The sequence below is a fragment of the Sciurus vulgaris genome (genome assembly GCF_902686455.1).
Source record: "Sciurus vulgaris genome assembly, chromosome: 12".
Taxonomy (NCBI): domain Eukaryota; kingdom Metazoa; phylum Chordata; class Mammalia; order Rodentia; family Sciuridae; genus Sciurus; species Sciurus vulgaris.
Genome location: NC_136473.1, coordinates 79,621,877 through 79,636,011, shown reverse-complemented (window position 1 = coordinate 79,636,011; position 14,135 = coordinate 79,621,877). Strand labels below are relative to the sequence as shown.

The window sequence follows — 14,135 nt, the reverse complement described above, 5'->3', positions numbered from 1 at the left end:
AAAGCAAAACAAACAAACAAACAACAACAACAACAACAAAAAAAAAAAAAACCAAGAGGGCCAGGTGCTGTGGCACATGCCTGTAATCCCAGTGACTCAGGAGGCCGAGGCAGGAGGATTGAGTTCAAAGCCAGCCTCGTCAATGGCGAGATGCTAAGCAACTCAGTGAGACCCTGTCTCTAAATAAAATACAAATAGGACTGGGGATGTGGATCAGTGGCCAAGTGCCCCTGAGTTCAATCCCCAGTACCCACCCCCCCCTATAAAAAGAAAAAAAAAAAAAAAAATCAGGAGTGGAGAAAAGCTTTCACTAACTTTTCTCTGGGTTCCAAAAGTAGACTTCTATTTTGTATGTTCGCCTGTTTGAGAGGGGCACTGGACTGGGTGAACAAAGAGTAGAGTCACTACCTCTGGGACTCTAAGGGTAAGTTCACACCTGGACCATGGGAGCTGGACATGGTGGCACATACCTGTAATGCCAGTGACTCAGGAGGCTGAGGCAAGAGAACAGCAAGTTTGAGGCCAGCCTCCAACTTATTGAGACCCTGTCTCAATATAATAAATAAAAATTAAAAGGGCTGAGGGCATCGCTCAGTGGTAGAGCGCTTGCCTGATACCTTGGGACTCACCTCAGCTCACTCTCCCTCCTCCCCCAGGATGTCCATGAGGAGTCCCATCTCTGCCCAGCTGGCCCTGGATGGCGCCGGCACCATGGTGAACTGCACCATCAAGTCAGAGGAGAAGAAGGAGCCTTGCCAGGAGGCCCCCCAGAACTCGGCCACTACAGCTGAACCCCAGCCTGCAGACCCAGCCCGAGCGCCCCAGGATGCCACCAACCCCAACGCTCCAGCCCAGGTGCCCAGCACTTTCCCTCAGGGCTCCGGGGTCAGTGTTCCCACCTTACCTCTGTAGCCTAACATGCCGTCCCCAGCCTCTCTGCCAGGCTGGGCAAGCGTGGACATGTCCCCTGGCTGCGCAGCACAGCAGGCAGCAGTGGGCCTCCTAGGGCAAGCCGCTGCTCGGGTGGGCCGGGAGGGGCTGCCACGTTCAGCCTGAGGCCAGAAGCCAGGTCACCTGAAGAGGAGGACGTAGACTCTCCCCTGGACTCCCTATCCCATGGTGACCGCTCACTCAGGTGTGGCCCAGTCCTTGCTCCTGAGAACTGGGGTGCACACACTGAAAGGTGGGCTCAGACGTGTGTCTAGCATCTTTTTCACATGGTTTCAGATAATTGGCCTTGTTACCCAAGTAAGAGCTTGGTTCAACGCCATCTAATTGCTCATCCTTAAAAGGAGGGAACTGAGTGACAGCGTCTGAAGAATTCTGTGAGAGCGGTCAAGTGCCCCTGGGTTCAATCCCTGGTCCCCCCACCACCCCCAAAAGAAAAAAAGACTTCTGTGAGTCTACACAGGAACTATTCAAAGGGAATATGTCATTAAAAGCTGAATGAATGAGTGAAAACAAGAGATTTGGGCCTCTAAGGAGGAATCCAGCCCAGAAGAGTGTATTTGATTTGGGGGTGGTGACCCGAGAAGATTTCCTGGGCGTTACAGGATGGGGAGGACCTCAATGAGAGCCGGGAAGTGTCCCTTCAGGAGGGCTGGGGTGGCGCTGTGAGTAACCCACCTGGCGGGAGCAGCCATGTGCACAGGGGCAACCCGCATTCACAGACTTTAACACCCTCCATCCCAGGACCATGCTCTGCCAGGGGAGGTATTAGTATTTCTGCTTTCAGAAGAGGGAAGTCAGGTTCAGAGAAGTTCAGGATTTGGTGGGATCCCTTGTGAGTCACCAAGCCTGGACCGAAGCCCGTGTGTTTGTCTCTCTCAGGTGAAGTGTGAGCAGGACTGGGGGAGGGGGGGAAGGGCCCTCCCACTGGGTGGAGCCGCAGGGCTGAGGTAGAACCTGGTTTCCCTCCTGGTAGACACTTTGGGATGCCCAGCCCGCCCCATACTTTGTCCCTTCTTCTCTTGGGACCAGCGGTGACAATTCAGTGTGTCTTGCAGGACTGTAGCTCCCCGGAGCCTGACGGGTCCCCGGAACCCAAGAGACCAGGAGCCTCTGAGGCCGCTTCTGGAAGCCAGGAGAAGCTGGACTTCAACCGCAACTTACAAGAGGGTAAGATGTCTACCCCGGGTAGAGATGGGCTCCGGGCGCGAGGTGTTGGGAAGGCGCCGCTCATCCCAGGGTGTCTTCCAGTGGTGCCTGCCATCGAGAAGCTGCTGTCCAGTGACTGGAAGGAGAGGTTCCTTGGCAGGAGCTCCGTGGAAACCAAAGATGTCAAAGGTGAGGGCCTGCGGGGGTGTGCAGGGCAGGGTGTTGAGCCCATCCTTCTCTAGTGGCCTGGCCATGGTGTGCAGGGCAGTTCCTGGGGTTCTTGGTACTCTCATACCTGTCCCATGCCACATGGCTCCTGCCTGTTCCTCAGGGTCATTAGCATCCCTTCCCTGGGGGCCCCCAAGTAACGGGTCTGGCTGATCCCCATGTAGGAGAGGCCTGGCTGGAACGGGTATGGGATTAGGCTCTTGTCAGAGCCGCTTGTGACTTCAGGCCCCATCGCTCCACCTTCTGGGTCTAGCTCCATAGTGAGCAGAAGGCTCCCTTTCACTGCTGACCTCCCCGAGGGACAGAGTGCTGTTAAGGGCAGCTGTTTGAGTTCCTTTGAGTGATCATTTTTCCAACGTGGCTGAGCATACCGACAGAAGGAACTTGAAACCAATGCAGATGTCCAGTCTCCATCCCCACCCCCCGCCTACTGAAAGAGAACCCTAAAAGGCGGGGGCCTGGGCATCTGTATTTTTTAGTGGTATCCTGAGTGATTCTCAGGAACAAACTGCCATACCCAACATTCGCTAGATTGCAGGGCTGGGAAGCAGGCTGACATTGACTGGTTGCGGACCACAGACCAGATCCTAGACCAAGAGGTTTCCATACATGAGCTCATTCAGCCTCAGAGTTATGGTGCAGTCTTAAAACTGCTCTAAAGGGCTTAGAAGTCGGTAACTGGACTGATAGTATCCTGGGATGTGGTCATTGCTCAGTAAATGTCAGGTGGATGGGCGGGTGGGTGGACAGATGAACTAACAAAACTGCACGATGGTTGTTTCACTGTGGAGCAGGGACCCAAGAGAGCCTGGCAGAGAAGGAGCTCCAGCTTCTGGTCATGATCCACCAACTGTCCACCCTGCGGGACCAGCTGCTGACAGCCCACTCGGAGCAGAAGAACATGGCAGCCATGCTCTTTGAGAAACAGCAGCAGCAGATGGAGCTGGCCCGGCAGCAGCAGGAGCAGGTGCAGGCGGAGGCCTGGGGCAGCCGCGGGAGGCGCGGGGCAGGCCTACAGGATCCCCACCTGGGGCGACTCAGAGCTGAAGGGATTGCAGGAAGATGGCCGTGCTCCTGCTCGGTCTCTATCCTCTGAGGAAATGCTGGCCGTTCTGTTCCCTCTCAGCCTCTGTGCTCGAGGCAGGGTTAGCCCTGGGCAGGCTCGGGGTTGGGGGGCTCAGAGCTAGTGTCCATGACCCCCTTGCCCACTCTTCCCGTCACAGATCGCCAAGCAGCAGCAGCAGTTGATTCAACAGCAGCATAAGATCAACCTCCTCCAGCAGCAGATCCAGGTAAGGGTGAGGGGCCGCGGCTTCAAGCACAGAGGTACGGGGCTGACGCCTGCCGGGGCAGGTACTAGGGACGGGGGAAGCAGGCCAAGCCCAAGTTGCCCAGAGCAGAATCAGGCCTGGTCCCGAACCCTGACAGGGAGGCCCTATTTCTCCTCCAGCCTCCTCCCTTCTGCATTCCCTGCTTTAAGGAGGGGGCACCCAGGATGTCCTCCTCCTCCCCTGCCCAGACTCAAGAGCAGGGAGGTGGGGACGTGGTGTCAGATGGGTTCTTTTGAAGACTGTCCCCATCCTATGCCCTGTGCCTCTCTCGCATGGGTCTATCCCCCGTGCCCTGGGCTGCCCACAGCTGAGTAGCTCTTTGGGCCCCAGGGACTCACACAGGGTTTCTTTGCCTTCAGCAGGTCAACATGCCTTACGTCATGATCCCAGCCTTCCCCCCAAGCCACCAGCCTCTGCCTGTCACCCCTGACTCCCAGCTGGCTTTGCCCATTCAGCCCATCCCCTGCAAACCAGGTGAGTGTGGGAGGGAGGTCTGCCACTGTGCCTGGCTTGTCCTAAGGTCAGCAAGGAGCCTTGGAACCGCTGTCTTCCATTAATTTGCTGTGTGGCCTTTCTGGGCCTGTTTTGGATCTGTCCAGTGGGAAAATAATTTGCTCCTTTCTGAACGTTCTTGGGAAAACAAAAGGAAATAGTACATTGAAAATGGTCGAGGCTCTCCAGATGTAAGGTGTTGGAACTCTCCAGGTCTACCTCCCCAGCTCCTGCGCACTTTACTGTGCCTGAATATTAGTATCTTGATTTATTTATCTATTTATTTTTGATACTGTGGATTGAACCCAGGGGTGCTTAACGCTGAGCCACGTCCCCAGCCTTTTTTTTTTATATTTTACTTAGAAATAGGGTCTCCCTGAGTTGCATGGGGCCTCGCCAAGTTGCTGAGGTTGGCTTTGAACTTGAGATTCTCCTGCCCGGCCCGGCCTCCCCAGCCGCTGGCATTACAGGCCTGCGCCACCGTGCCCATCAGTATCTCGAAGCTTGACTGAGGTTCAGGGTGCTGACCTCAGCACTCTCCTTACCTTCCCGCCCTCGGTTCTAGAGGCCCCGTTCCTGCCTTCGCACTCTGGTTGGTCCCTGTCTGTACCATGTCACTCCCGCTTTCTCTTCTGGCACTGAAATTCGACACAGTGACCATGTGTCCAGCACTGTGCTGCTGGTGGTGGTGACATATGAACTTTGAACTCAAGGAATTCACAGTCTGGGGAGAGAGACAGAAGGATACCCACCCTCAGGGGCCTGGGGAGGTTTGCCGAGGAGGTGGTATTTGGGCGAAGGAGTAGAGGGCGAGGGCGAGGCTGGGAGCTGGGCTCAGGGGCAGAAGCTGTATAAGGGGTGCTGGTGCTGGGGGGAGTGCTTGGTGGGGGCTTGGGGCCCGCGATTTATTTTGCAGGAGGCGGGGTAGACTTGAACTTTTGAGTGGGGAGTGTTTGGGCGCTGGCTGAGGCTGGTAGGGCATGGAGGGGCACAGGGTTGTGAGCTGTGGGGACAGGGCAGACATCTGCTCAGAGCTGCTTCAGCAGTGTGAGGAGCTGGACAGCCAGCCCCATGCTGCCCGCTGCCTGTTCCACGAGTCTCAGGGCTGCAGCACAGACTTCATATTCCCAGGCTGGGCACTCAGGCCTGGACCTGACCTCGCCTACCGCCTGGCTTCACTCCCCACGTGTCCCCAGCACCCTGTCTCTACCTGTCTGAGCCCTGCCCCTCCTGCAGGGCCTAGCTCACATCCCGCTGCTGTAGTCACACCAGCTGGAGCAAAGTCCCCTGATACGCCACCTGGGGGCCTTATCTCTCGCCACCTGCCATGTGGTTAGTGATTTGTACACAGGGCTTATCTCTCCACCTCCTTGACACCGGGCCTGGCTGATGGAGAGTGAGGGAGGGTGGGCAGGTCGAAGAGAGCACAGTGGAGAGGGGAAGGTTGGGCTGTGGAGTCCAGAGGACCTGGGTTCAAATCCTGGTGCTGCTGCTTAATAACTCCATGGAAAATCCGTGGAACTTCAAAGACCTCAGTTTCTTTTCTTTTTCTTTTTTTTTTTTTCTGTTTTTTGGTGTTGGGGCTTAAACTCAGAGGTGCTTTACCACTGAGCTAAGTTCCCAGGGTCTCACTTAGTTGCTGAGGCTGGCTTTGAACTTGGGATCCTCCTGCCTCAGCCTCCCAAGTTGCTGGGATTACAGACCTGTGCCACCGCACCTGGCAAGTTATCTGTAAAATGGAATGATGACCTACTGAGCACCTAGTAAATGCCACACACTGTGTGTTATAGAGAAAAAATGCCCTTGAGACATGCCTTCCCGCAGATAGCTGTGTTTCTCACCCTGCACACAGTAGGTGCCAAGTATACCTGTCAGTTGAATGAACAGGTGGTTCATGCTCACTGCACAGTTGTAAAATCTTTTTTTTTTTGGTATTGGGGATTGAACCCAGGGGTGCTTAACCACTGAGCCACACCCCCGGTCCTTTATATTTAGAGTCGGGGTCTTCCTGAGTTGCTTAGGGGTCTTACTAAGTTGCTGAGGCTGGATTTGAACTCCTGATCCTCCTGCCTCAGCCTCCTGAGCAGCTGGGATTACAAGTGGCCATTGGAAACTCTTTAGAGTGGGTGGGGAAGTCAGCCCAGGGCGACATTGCAGTGTGCAGGCACCCTGGGGCAGGGCGGGATAGGAGGTACCCAGCAGTGCTTTGAAGCCGGGGACCCACTGGGCCGGCTCGGAGCCTTGCCTGCCTGCGGTGGGGGGCCTCATCAAGCAGGTGTCCGCTGTTCTGTGCTCACCCAGGGCCTTTCTCCCTGCCGCCTTTTCCACAGTGGAGTACCCGCTGCAGCTGCTGCACAGCCCACCTGCCCCGGTGGTGAAGAGGCCTGGGGCCATGGCCGCCCACCACCCCCTGCAGGTACCGCCCCCGCCTGCTGGCCGCCTTTGCTCTGGGTCACCTGCACTGCTGTCTCTTCTCTCTCGCCCTCTCTGTCTGCCTGTGTCTGGCCTCCCTTTCCCTGTGTCTTCCGCCCTGGGTGGGGTCACCTTCTGACCTTCTGGATCTCCCCAGGAGCCCTCCCAGCCCTTGAACCTCACAGCCAAGCCCAAGGCTCCTGAGCTGCCCAGCGCCTCCAGCTCCCCTAGTCTGAAGATGAGCAACTGCGGAGCGCGCCCTCCCAGCCACGGGGCCCCCACGCGGGACCTGCAGGCCAGCCCCCCGAGCCTGCCCCTGGGTGAGTTCTCTGCCTGCTGCCTTTTCCATCCACCCTCTTAGGGGAGAGCCGAAGGGCGGGATATGACCTTGGGCATGTCCCGGTCCTCTCTGATTCCAATTTTTTAAAACGAGGAGTTAAACTCGCTCTTGGAAAACCCCCTTCCTCCTCTCCCTGTCCCCCATCCTGTCTGTCTGGACACTCCAAGCGTTGGACTCAGGCGACTGAGTTACATAATTCGGGGGTCCTGTTCTCGTTTTCAGTCTACTGACACTGCGCAGCGGCCAGTGTCGGTGGCTGTGCATGTAGCACCCCACGGAGGGCCAGGACATCACTGTCCAGGCTGTCTGGGCTCGAACTGGATGACTCCCTCAGTGTCCCCTCCTCCTCCTCCCTCTCCTATAGGCTTCCTTGGTGAAGGGGATGCTGTCACCAAAGCCATCCAGGATGCTCGACAGCTGCTGCACAGCCACAGTGGGGCCTTGGAAAGCTCCCCCAGCACCCCCTTTCTCAAGGTATGGGCCTTACTCCTCTGGCCCCGAGGGCAAGAGCATACAGGGTTCCCGGCAGAAAATGCAAAATGTGAGGCCACCAAAAGGACAGGCGGGGGGAGGAGAGGCGTGATACCAAGGGGACTGAGGTGCAAGTTGCCCCTGCCCACCCAGGACCTCCTCAGCCTGGACTCCTCTCCAGCCAAGGAGCGGCTGGAGGAGAGCTGCGTGCATCCGCTGGAAGAAGCCATGCTGAGCTGCGACGTGGATGGTGAGGGCTCTGGCACTGGGCAGGCGGGCAGGAGGGCCCAGCGCTGCGTCCCACCAGGCTTGTATCTGTCTCTGATTCCCTTCTCTCCCTTGCTGTGCCTTGTTGGGTCCTTCCAGGTAAGTGTGCCTGGTGTCCCTGTTGGCTCTGTCTCTGGGTCTGCCCACCTGCATCTTGTGACTCTGCGAAGCCCTATAGCTCTGGTTTCCTCTGGGGTCTGTCCTTCATCTCAGGCCTCTGAGATGCATCTCTGCTCCTGCCTTGCTGGGAGCCTCCTCAGCGCCTCCTGGTGGTCATGTAGGGGACAACACTCTGCCAGTTCCAGATGGGCTACCTGACTGTCCCCTGTTCCCCAGGCTCTCGCCACTTCCCTGAGTCCCGGAATAGCAGCCACATCAAGAGACCCATGAATGCCTTCATGGTGTGGGCCAAGGACGAGAGGAGGAAGATCCTCCAAGCCTTCCCAGACATGCACAACTCCAGCATCAGCAAGATCCTTGGTAAGGGCCTTGGCTTGCTCAGGGATAGGCCACACCACGTTGGACTCCGGTGGAAAATGACTGGAAGTGTGGGAGTTGGGATATGGCAGCAGCCAGGTCCTAGGGTCTTGTATCATTGTAGGGCTCTTCTGGTAGTGCTTCCCCTTAAGAACTTAGGCAGTGAGTGTGTGTGTGTGTGTGTGTGTGTGTGTGTGTGTGTGTGTGTGTGTGTGTGTGTTGTGCACGTATTCTTCAACCCCCCTGGTTTCTCCCGAGCCTGTTCTACTGTTTGCCCAGATCCCTAAAACTGGCTCTGGCAGAAGACAGAAGAGATCAGTGTGTTGGACTATCCATAGAAAGATTTTTTGAATCACACATTCTGTTTGGAGGCCAAAGAAGGATGTAGGGCAGGGCAGATGGGACTGGAAGAGGACAGCTGCTTTAAGACTGAATCCCCTCTAAGTCAGCATAGGCATCTTGTCTGAGACAACAGGTTTTTTCGCACTAGGAATTGAACCCAGGGGTGTTCTACCACTGAATTACATTTTTTAGGAAAGTCTTGCTAAGTTGTCCAGGCTGGCCTCAAACCTGCAATCCTCCTGACTCAGCCTCCCAAATAGTGAGAATTACAGATGTGCGCCACCACATCCTGCCAGTGATTTGTGTGTGTGGGTGGGTGTTGCTGAGGACGGAACCCAGGGCCTTGCAGTGCTAGGCAAGTGCTACCACTGAGCTGTGCTCTTGATACCAGGTGTTTTCCTGAGCAGGGAACCCAGCCTGGGTGACTGCTCCCTGTTTAATGCAAATGAGGCACTAAAAACTTTCTCCTGGAAGTTGCTGGGTTATATGGCATGTGGGTGGTGCTGAGTCTTAATCTGAAAATTGGAAACCTCTATACCCATCATCTTGTTTGATTCATTTGTTCAACATCCAAAGAGCATCCACATTGGGCTGCGTTCTTGCTAAGTGCAGAGCCCAGCTCTGACTGCCTACCCCTGGGGTCTGGGCCAGGCTCCCGCTGGAAGTCCATGACCAACCAGGAGAAGCAGCCCTATTACGAGGAGCAGGCGCGGCTGAGCCGGCAGCACCTGGAGAAGTATCCTGACTATAAGTACAAGCCACGGCCCAAGCGCACCTGCATCGTGGAGGGCAAGCGACTGCGCGTGGGCGAATACAAGGCCCTGATGAGGACCCGGCGCCAGGATGCCCGCCAGAGCTACGTGATCCCGTGAGCAGGCCCTCCCCCAGCAGCCAGCGACGGTGTGTGTGTGAGTGTTGAGAGGCAGGATGTTGGTGTGTGGCTGGCTTTGGCAAGCGGCCACTGTGCTGCATGTCTGCCAGTGTGTGTGAGCATACAGGTGCGCATGCGCATCGTGTGTGGTTGGGCCTGTGTGAGTTTAGGGGAGACAGAGTGACCATGTGCAAGACCATGGTGAGCACTTAATGGCCAGGGATATAGGCACGTGGCTGTGCGTGACTGTGGAGGACCAGCCACCCGTACCTGTAGTTCTGTTGAGGTGTTAAAAGTATTCATCCCTCAGAAAGATTCCTGACTTGACCAAGGCCCCCGCCCTGATGGATTTAAATACCCCTGGGGCATTGAGAATATGCAGCTTCCCAAAACTGGATTCACACACCGTCCCCTCGAGAAATTTGCCTGTTGAGCACACCCATGGCTCTGGATCTGCAGGTCTTAGTTGACAGTGAATTTGGCCATCGGAAAGCAGACCAGGGGCCAGGGTGCACGAGTCACAGAACCAAGGGGGTGGAGTGAAGTGTGCACCTGGGGAGGCCTGGAGCTGGGCTCTGGTGGAAGCGAGGGCGCGCCTGTAACCACGCTCTTCACCTCTCAGCCCGCAGGCTGGCCAGGTGCAGATGAGCTCCTCAGATGTCCTGTATCCTCGGGCAGCAGGCATGCCCCTGGCACAGCCCCTGGTGGAGCACTGTGTCCCCCACAGCCTGGACCCCAACATGCCTGTCATCGTCAACACCTGCAGCCTCAGGGAGGAGGGTGAGGGCACAGATGACAGGCACTCGGTGGCTGATGGTGAGATGTACCGGTACAGCGAGGACGAGGACTCGGAGGGTGAAGAGAAGAGTGACGGCGAGTTGGTGGTGCTCACAGACTGATGGCAGCCGACAGGCCTGGCCCTTCTCCACTGGGGAGAACCTTGGCCCCAGCCTGATGGGCACAGCCAGCCGGCCTGGACTCTGTTGGTACTTGGACTTGGGTCTGCCTGGAGATGGGCGAAGCCGTGCACTTGTAGATATGTTCCGCCTCCACCACACCTGCAGGCACCCCTGAGGAGCTGTGGGCCTCGCCGGGCTGGGCTTGCATGGTGGTGACGAGCCTAGCTGGCTGAGCTCCTTGGCTCTTGGGGCTGATGGCCAGGGACACTGGATGATCCTTTTCTTTTGCAGGTCTACCCACCTGGGGGTTTGGCAGCTACACACCTGTCCCCCTGGGTCACATGCTTTGTTCCCATTCTTGTCCTGGCTGGACCAGCCTACTGTGGGACCAACACCCCCTCCCACACTCCCCTAGGTCACTCCTCTGTCACCAGGATCACTTTGTACTTTGTGCAAAAAGGTATGACTGTCCCTCAGTGTCTTTATCGCTGCTGAGCCCGTCGTGCCTCTGGCTGCTTTGAGCGTGTGCGTGGACCAGGCATGTCATCTATTCAGTCATTGCACAAGATATTTATTGAGTGCCCACTAAGTGCCAGGCACTGTTGCTGAGTTCCTGCAGATGTGTCTCTTTCATGCCACTCTTGCTTCTCTGGGGGCCTCTTCTGTGCTTCTCTTTGTCCCCAAATTGCTACCTCTCTGTCTGGGTGTCTCAGGTTCCACATGTCCTTGTGTGCATTTCTCTGTCCTTGTCTTACTACAAGGCCCTCTTTCTCTCCCTTTCTCCATGTCTATCCCTGCCCCCCATCCCCGAATCCTTTGGGTCTCTGTAGGTCCCTGGACTGCCCCAGGCCCCTCAGCCTTCCTGACCTCCTGCCTGCCCCTTCACTCCCTCCAACTCTGCCGGTCAGTTCCCACGGAGCCATTTTTAGCTCCCAGCAGCATGAGAATGTGCCTCAGCCCCCAAGGCTGGTGCCCCAGCCCCTGGGCCCAGCCTGAGTTCCAGGAGTGGGGCCAGAAGGACTGATGGTCAGTGGCAGAGGCCCTGGAGTGGGACCCCAGGGCAGCTGGTCCCCGTTCCTCCCTCGTGGGCACTGGGTGGGAGGCTGGTGAGAAGACTCAGGCCTCATCCTCCCCGATCCATCCAGGCCTGCCACCCACCCATGCTTCTCCCTGAGACTCGATTCTAGAGAACAGGTCTGAGTCCCTGATCAGCTTCACAGGTTATTTCCCTAAGAAAATCAATTCCCTTTGGCGCCTGACTCCAAAGAGCTGGGACAGCCCTAGGATCAGGGTGGTGACCCTAAATCCCAGAGGGCCAGCGGTGCCTCCCGTTTTCTGCCCTCCCCAGCACCCCCATGTCTCTCCAGGCTGTTTCTTTTTTATGACTGTAAACATAGATAGTGCTTTATTTTGTTAATAAGATAACGATGAGTAACTTAACCAGCACATTTGTTTTCTGATGGCATAATAAAAACAGACCATTTCAGAATCTGGTCCTTGCATCCGGGTAGAGGGAGGCTGGCCCAAGTCCAGAATTCCTAAATGTGCTGCCAGCCCCGGGTACTGCTGCCCCCTGGCGGCCGCTTGCGGGGGCTTCAGGCCTAGGGTCTGTGAGTGACGCAATGAATGAGGAAGCACCGCCCCTTTCCCAGGAGGGCGCCGGCCCAGGTCCTGAGGAGGAGGGCGGCGGCAGGAACCCTAAGGAACTCAGGAGACTGGGGGGCGGGGGGGGGGGGCTCTCCAGAACTAGCCACAGCTGGGGTGGTCGGGAGTCACTTAGGCCTCACCGCCCTCATCTGAAAATAATGGGATTAAACTTCTCCTTGGTTCTTACCCACTCTCGGAGAAGGGGCTCTTTGAGAATCTCAAGAAAGCTGTGGACTCATCCTAGAAAAGGGCTCACACACAGCACCTGGAAGCCCATAGCTGAGCCCTCCATACTGATGAAAGCAGCAGGGTGTTGGATGACATACTTCAGGACTATTCACGACCTCATGCTTTAAAGGAGAAGTTCAGAGGTCGGAAAGGGCTGAACGAGACTCTTCAAGATGCTTATTAATGAGAATCTATTGAAATGATAACTCATGCAGTCAGAAGTTAAGGGCCGGGATGTAACTCAGATGTTTGCTAGTGTGTCTGAGCCCAAGTATAATTCCCAGAACCACGAAAATTCAATCTATCAGTGTGGAATGGGAGCAGCAAAACCCCGTGGCAATTCTTGTGAAAGAGGCTTGGGCTGGATTAACAGAGGTCATCTTCACAAGGGAGGTGAGGCAGTTCCCTCGCTGGAAGAGGCCATTGCTGTCTGGAGGGGCCTGGAAGCAGGTACCTCACATGAAGGAAAACTGGAGAGATCTTGGTGGATATGCTCTTAGAGAATGGTCAAAAGGGCCAGGGTCTTTAGTCCAGAAGAGAGGAGACTGGGGCAGGGCAGGAAAAACAAGATGGCTTCTTTAAAGCTGCCAGGTGTGGGCGAGTGTAGACATTCTATGTAGCTCTCATGGCAGGAGTTGGGCTCAGATTCAAGGATCACTATTTTAGTTTAACAAAATAACAAAGATGTCCAAAGGTAGGATGAACTTCGGAACACAGGAAGCATCGAAGCAGAGAAGCTTGAATATTGGAAGAGGGGTTTCTAAATTGGAGGGGCTGGGGGCTGAGAGAGGAGGGTGTGAGGGTTCAAGGGCCACAAACCTGGGGAGGTGTGGGAATGAAGACTCCCCAAGACCTAAGGTCCTGCCATTGGATCTGGGGGCAGCCCAACTGCCAGCCCACTGGCCTCGCCTAGCCCCATCCCTCAGAGCTTTACTCTCCTGCACCTACTCCCCACCAGCCTTAAGTGGGGTGCGGTGGGGGGTAGGGAAGCAATGGAGCCCACCCTCCCAGCTCCTGGCGGAAACAGCAGGGCACAGTGGGAAGAGGGGCCCTCTAGTGGTCACCAGGGAGAGCTGCTCATCGCTTTCAGTGGCCATCTCCAACCTCCCCTCTCTTCCAAACCCCAGAAGTCTCCTGGGGACTGTCCCTCAGTCCCAAGTTCCTCTTGCTTCCCTACTCCAAAGTCCTCTGTGGCCTCATGGGGTTCACAGGAATCACTGCCAAAGGTACTCCGGGTACCTCTGTCCTCACTCCAGCTGCCGAGACCGTCACAGGCCAGGCCCTGTGTCCTCTTAGGCTGACTGGAGCCCCACCCCTGTCCCATGAGAGGACAGGGTCAGGTGGGTTGCAGAGGCTTGGAACGGAGTGTCCTGGTCATTACCAGGAAGCGTGGGCCACAAGCGTGTTCTCTGTCCCCTCCCTGCCTCTCTTGGAGGCCAGGTTCAGAAGTCCTTTGCCTGAACTCCTGCAGAGAGTCTAGGAAGGGGACCAGTGGAGCCCAGAACTTGGCACTGATCCAGGAGGGCAGATGCTAGTTAGCCTGGAGAGTGGCGGTGACAGAGGAGGGCGTGTGCCTGCATAGTCTCCCCAGCCCGTTTGCCACTCTCCTGGAACACCGCAGGAGCAGGAATGTTTTATCAGCACAGGTAGCAGGAGGGTGCCAGTGGTTAGCTCCATCCTTGCAAATGGTGGCCAGGGCCTTAGGGACAAATACCACCTGGAGGTCCTGTCCCAGCCACTCCCTGTTCCTCACTGCAATTCTGGTCTCCAGTGCTGTGACATCAAGGCCCCACGAGGCTGGAAACAAAACTTGACTTCGGTGGTTAATTCTGCACTCAGCTTCAGAGGACAAGGAGGGTGGACGTTGCTGTTCAACACACAGGCAAGTCATGACCATGACCGCCTGGCCCTGCAGATGCCCCTCAGGACCTCCTGCTAGCCAGCTCTGACCAACCCTATGTCTAGGCACAGTTCCCCGCCCTCCATTAGCACCTCTCCATGGAGGGCCTGGCTACCCGGGATCACCGTGACCT

General features: G+C 56.4%; 1 protein-coding gene across 11 annotated transcripts in view; it reads left to right on the top strand.

Moving 5' to 3' along the window:
- SOX13 (SRY-box transcription factor 13) overlaps nucleotides 1-11,716 on the top strand; it is a 43,621-nt gene extending 31,905 nt beyond the window's left edge. For 4 of the 11 annotated variants that reach the window (XM_079107404.1, XM_079107402.1, XM_079107397.1 and 1 more), the window contains exons 2-15: nucleotides 657-885; nucleotides 1,693-1,830; nucleotides 2,007-2,118; nucleotides 2,200-2,286; nucleotides 3,120-3,292; nucleotides 3,549-3,617; nucleotides 4,016-4,130; nucleotides 6,479-6,564; nucleotides 6,718-6,880; nucleotides 7,265-7,374; nucleotides 7,525-7,621; nucleotides 7,975-8,118; nucleotides 9,109-9,325; nucleotides 9,951-11,716. In XM_079107404.1, coding sequence (XP_078963530.1) covers nucleotides 658-885; nucleotides 1,693-1,830; nucleotides 2,007-2,118; nucleotides 2,200-2,286; nucleotides 3,120-3,292; nucleotides 3,549-3,617; nucleotides 4,016-4,130; nucleotides 6,479-6,564; nucleotides 6,718-6,880; nucleotides 7,265-7,374; nucleotides 7,525-7,621; nucleotides 7,975-8,118; nucleotides 9,109-9,325; nucleotides 9,951-10,227 — 2,016 coding nt within the window. In that variant the 5' untranslated portion in view covers nucleotide 657 and the 3' untranslated portion in view covers nucleotides 10,228-11,716. Of the gene's footprint in view, nucleotides 1-656; nucleotides 886-1,692; nucleotides 1,831-2,006; nucleotides 2,119-2,199; nucleotides 2,287-3,119; nucleotides 3,293-3,548; nucleotides 3,618-4,015; nucleotides 4,131-6,478; nucleotides 6,565-6,717; nucleotides 6,881-7,264; nucleotides 7,375-7,524; nucleotides 7,622-7,974; nucleotides 8,119-9,108; nucleotides 9,366-9,950 lie in introns of all 11 variants that reach the window. The other 7 variants (XM_079107401.1, XM_079107400.1, XM_079107399.1 and 4 more) reach the window with 7 other exon arrangements.
- The last annotated feature ends 2,419 nt before the right edge of the window (nucleotides 11,717-14,135 follow it).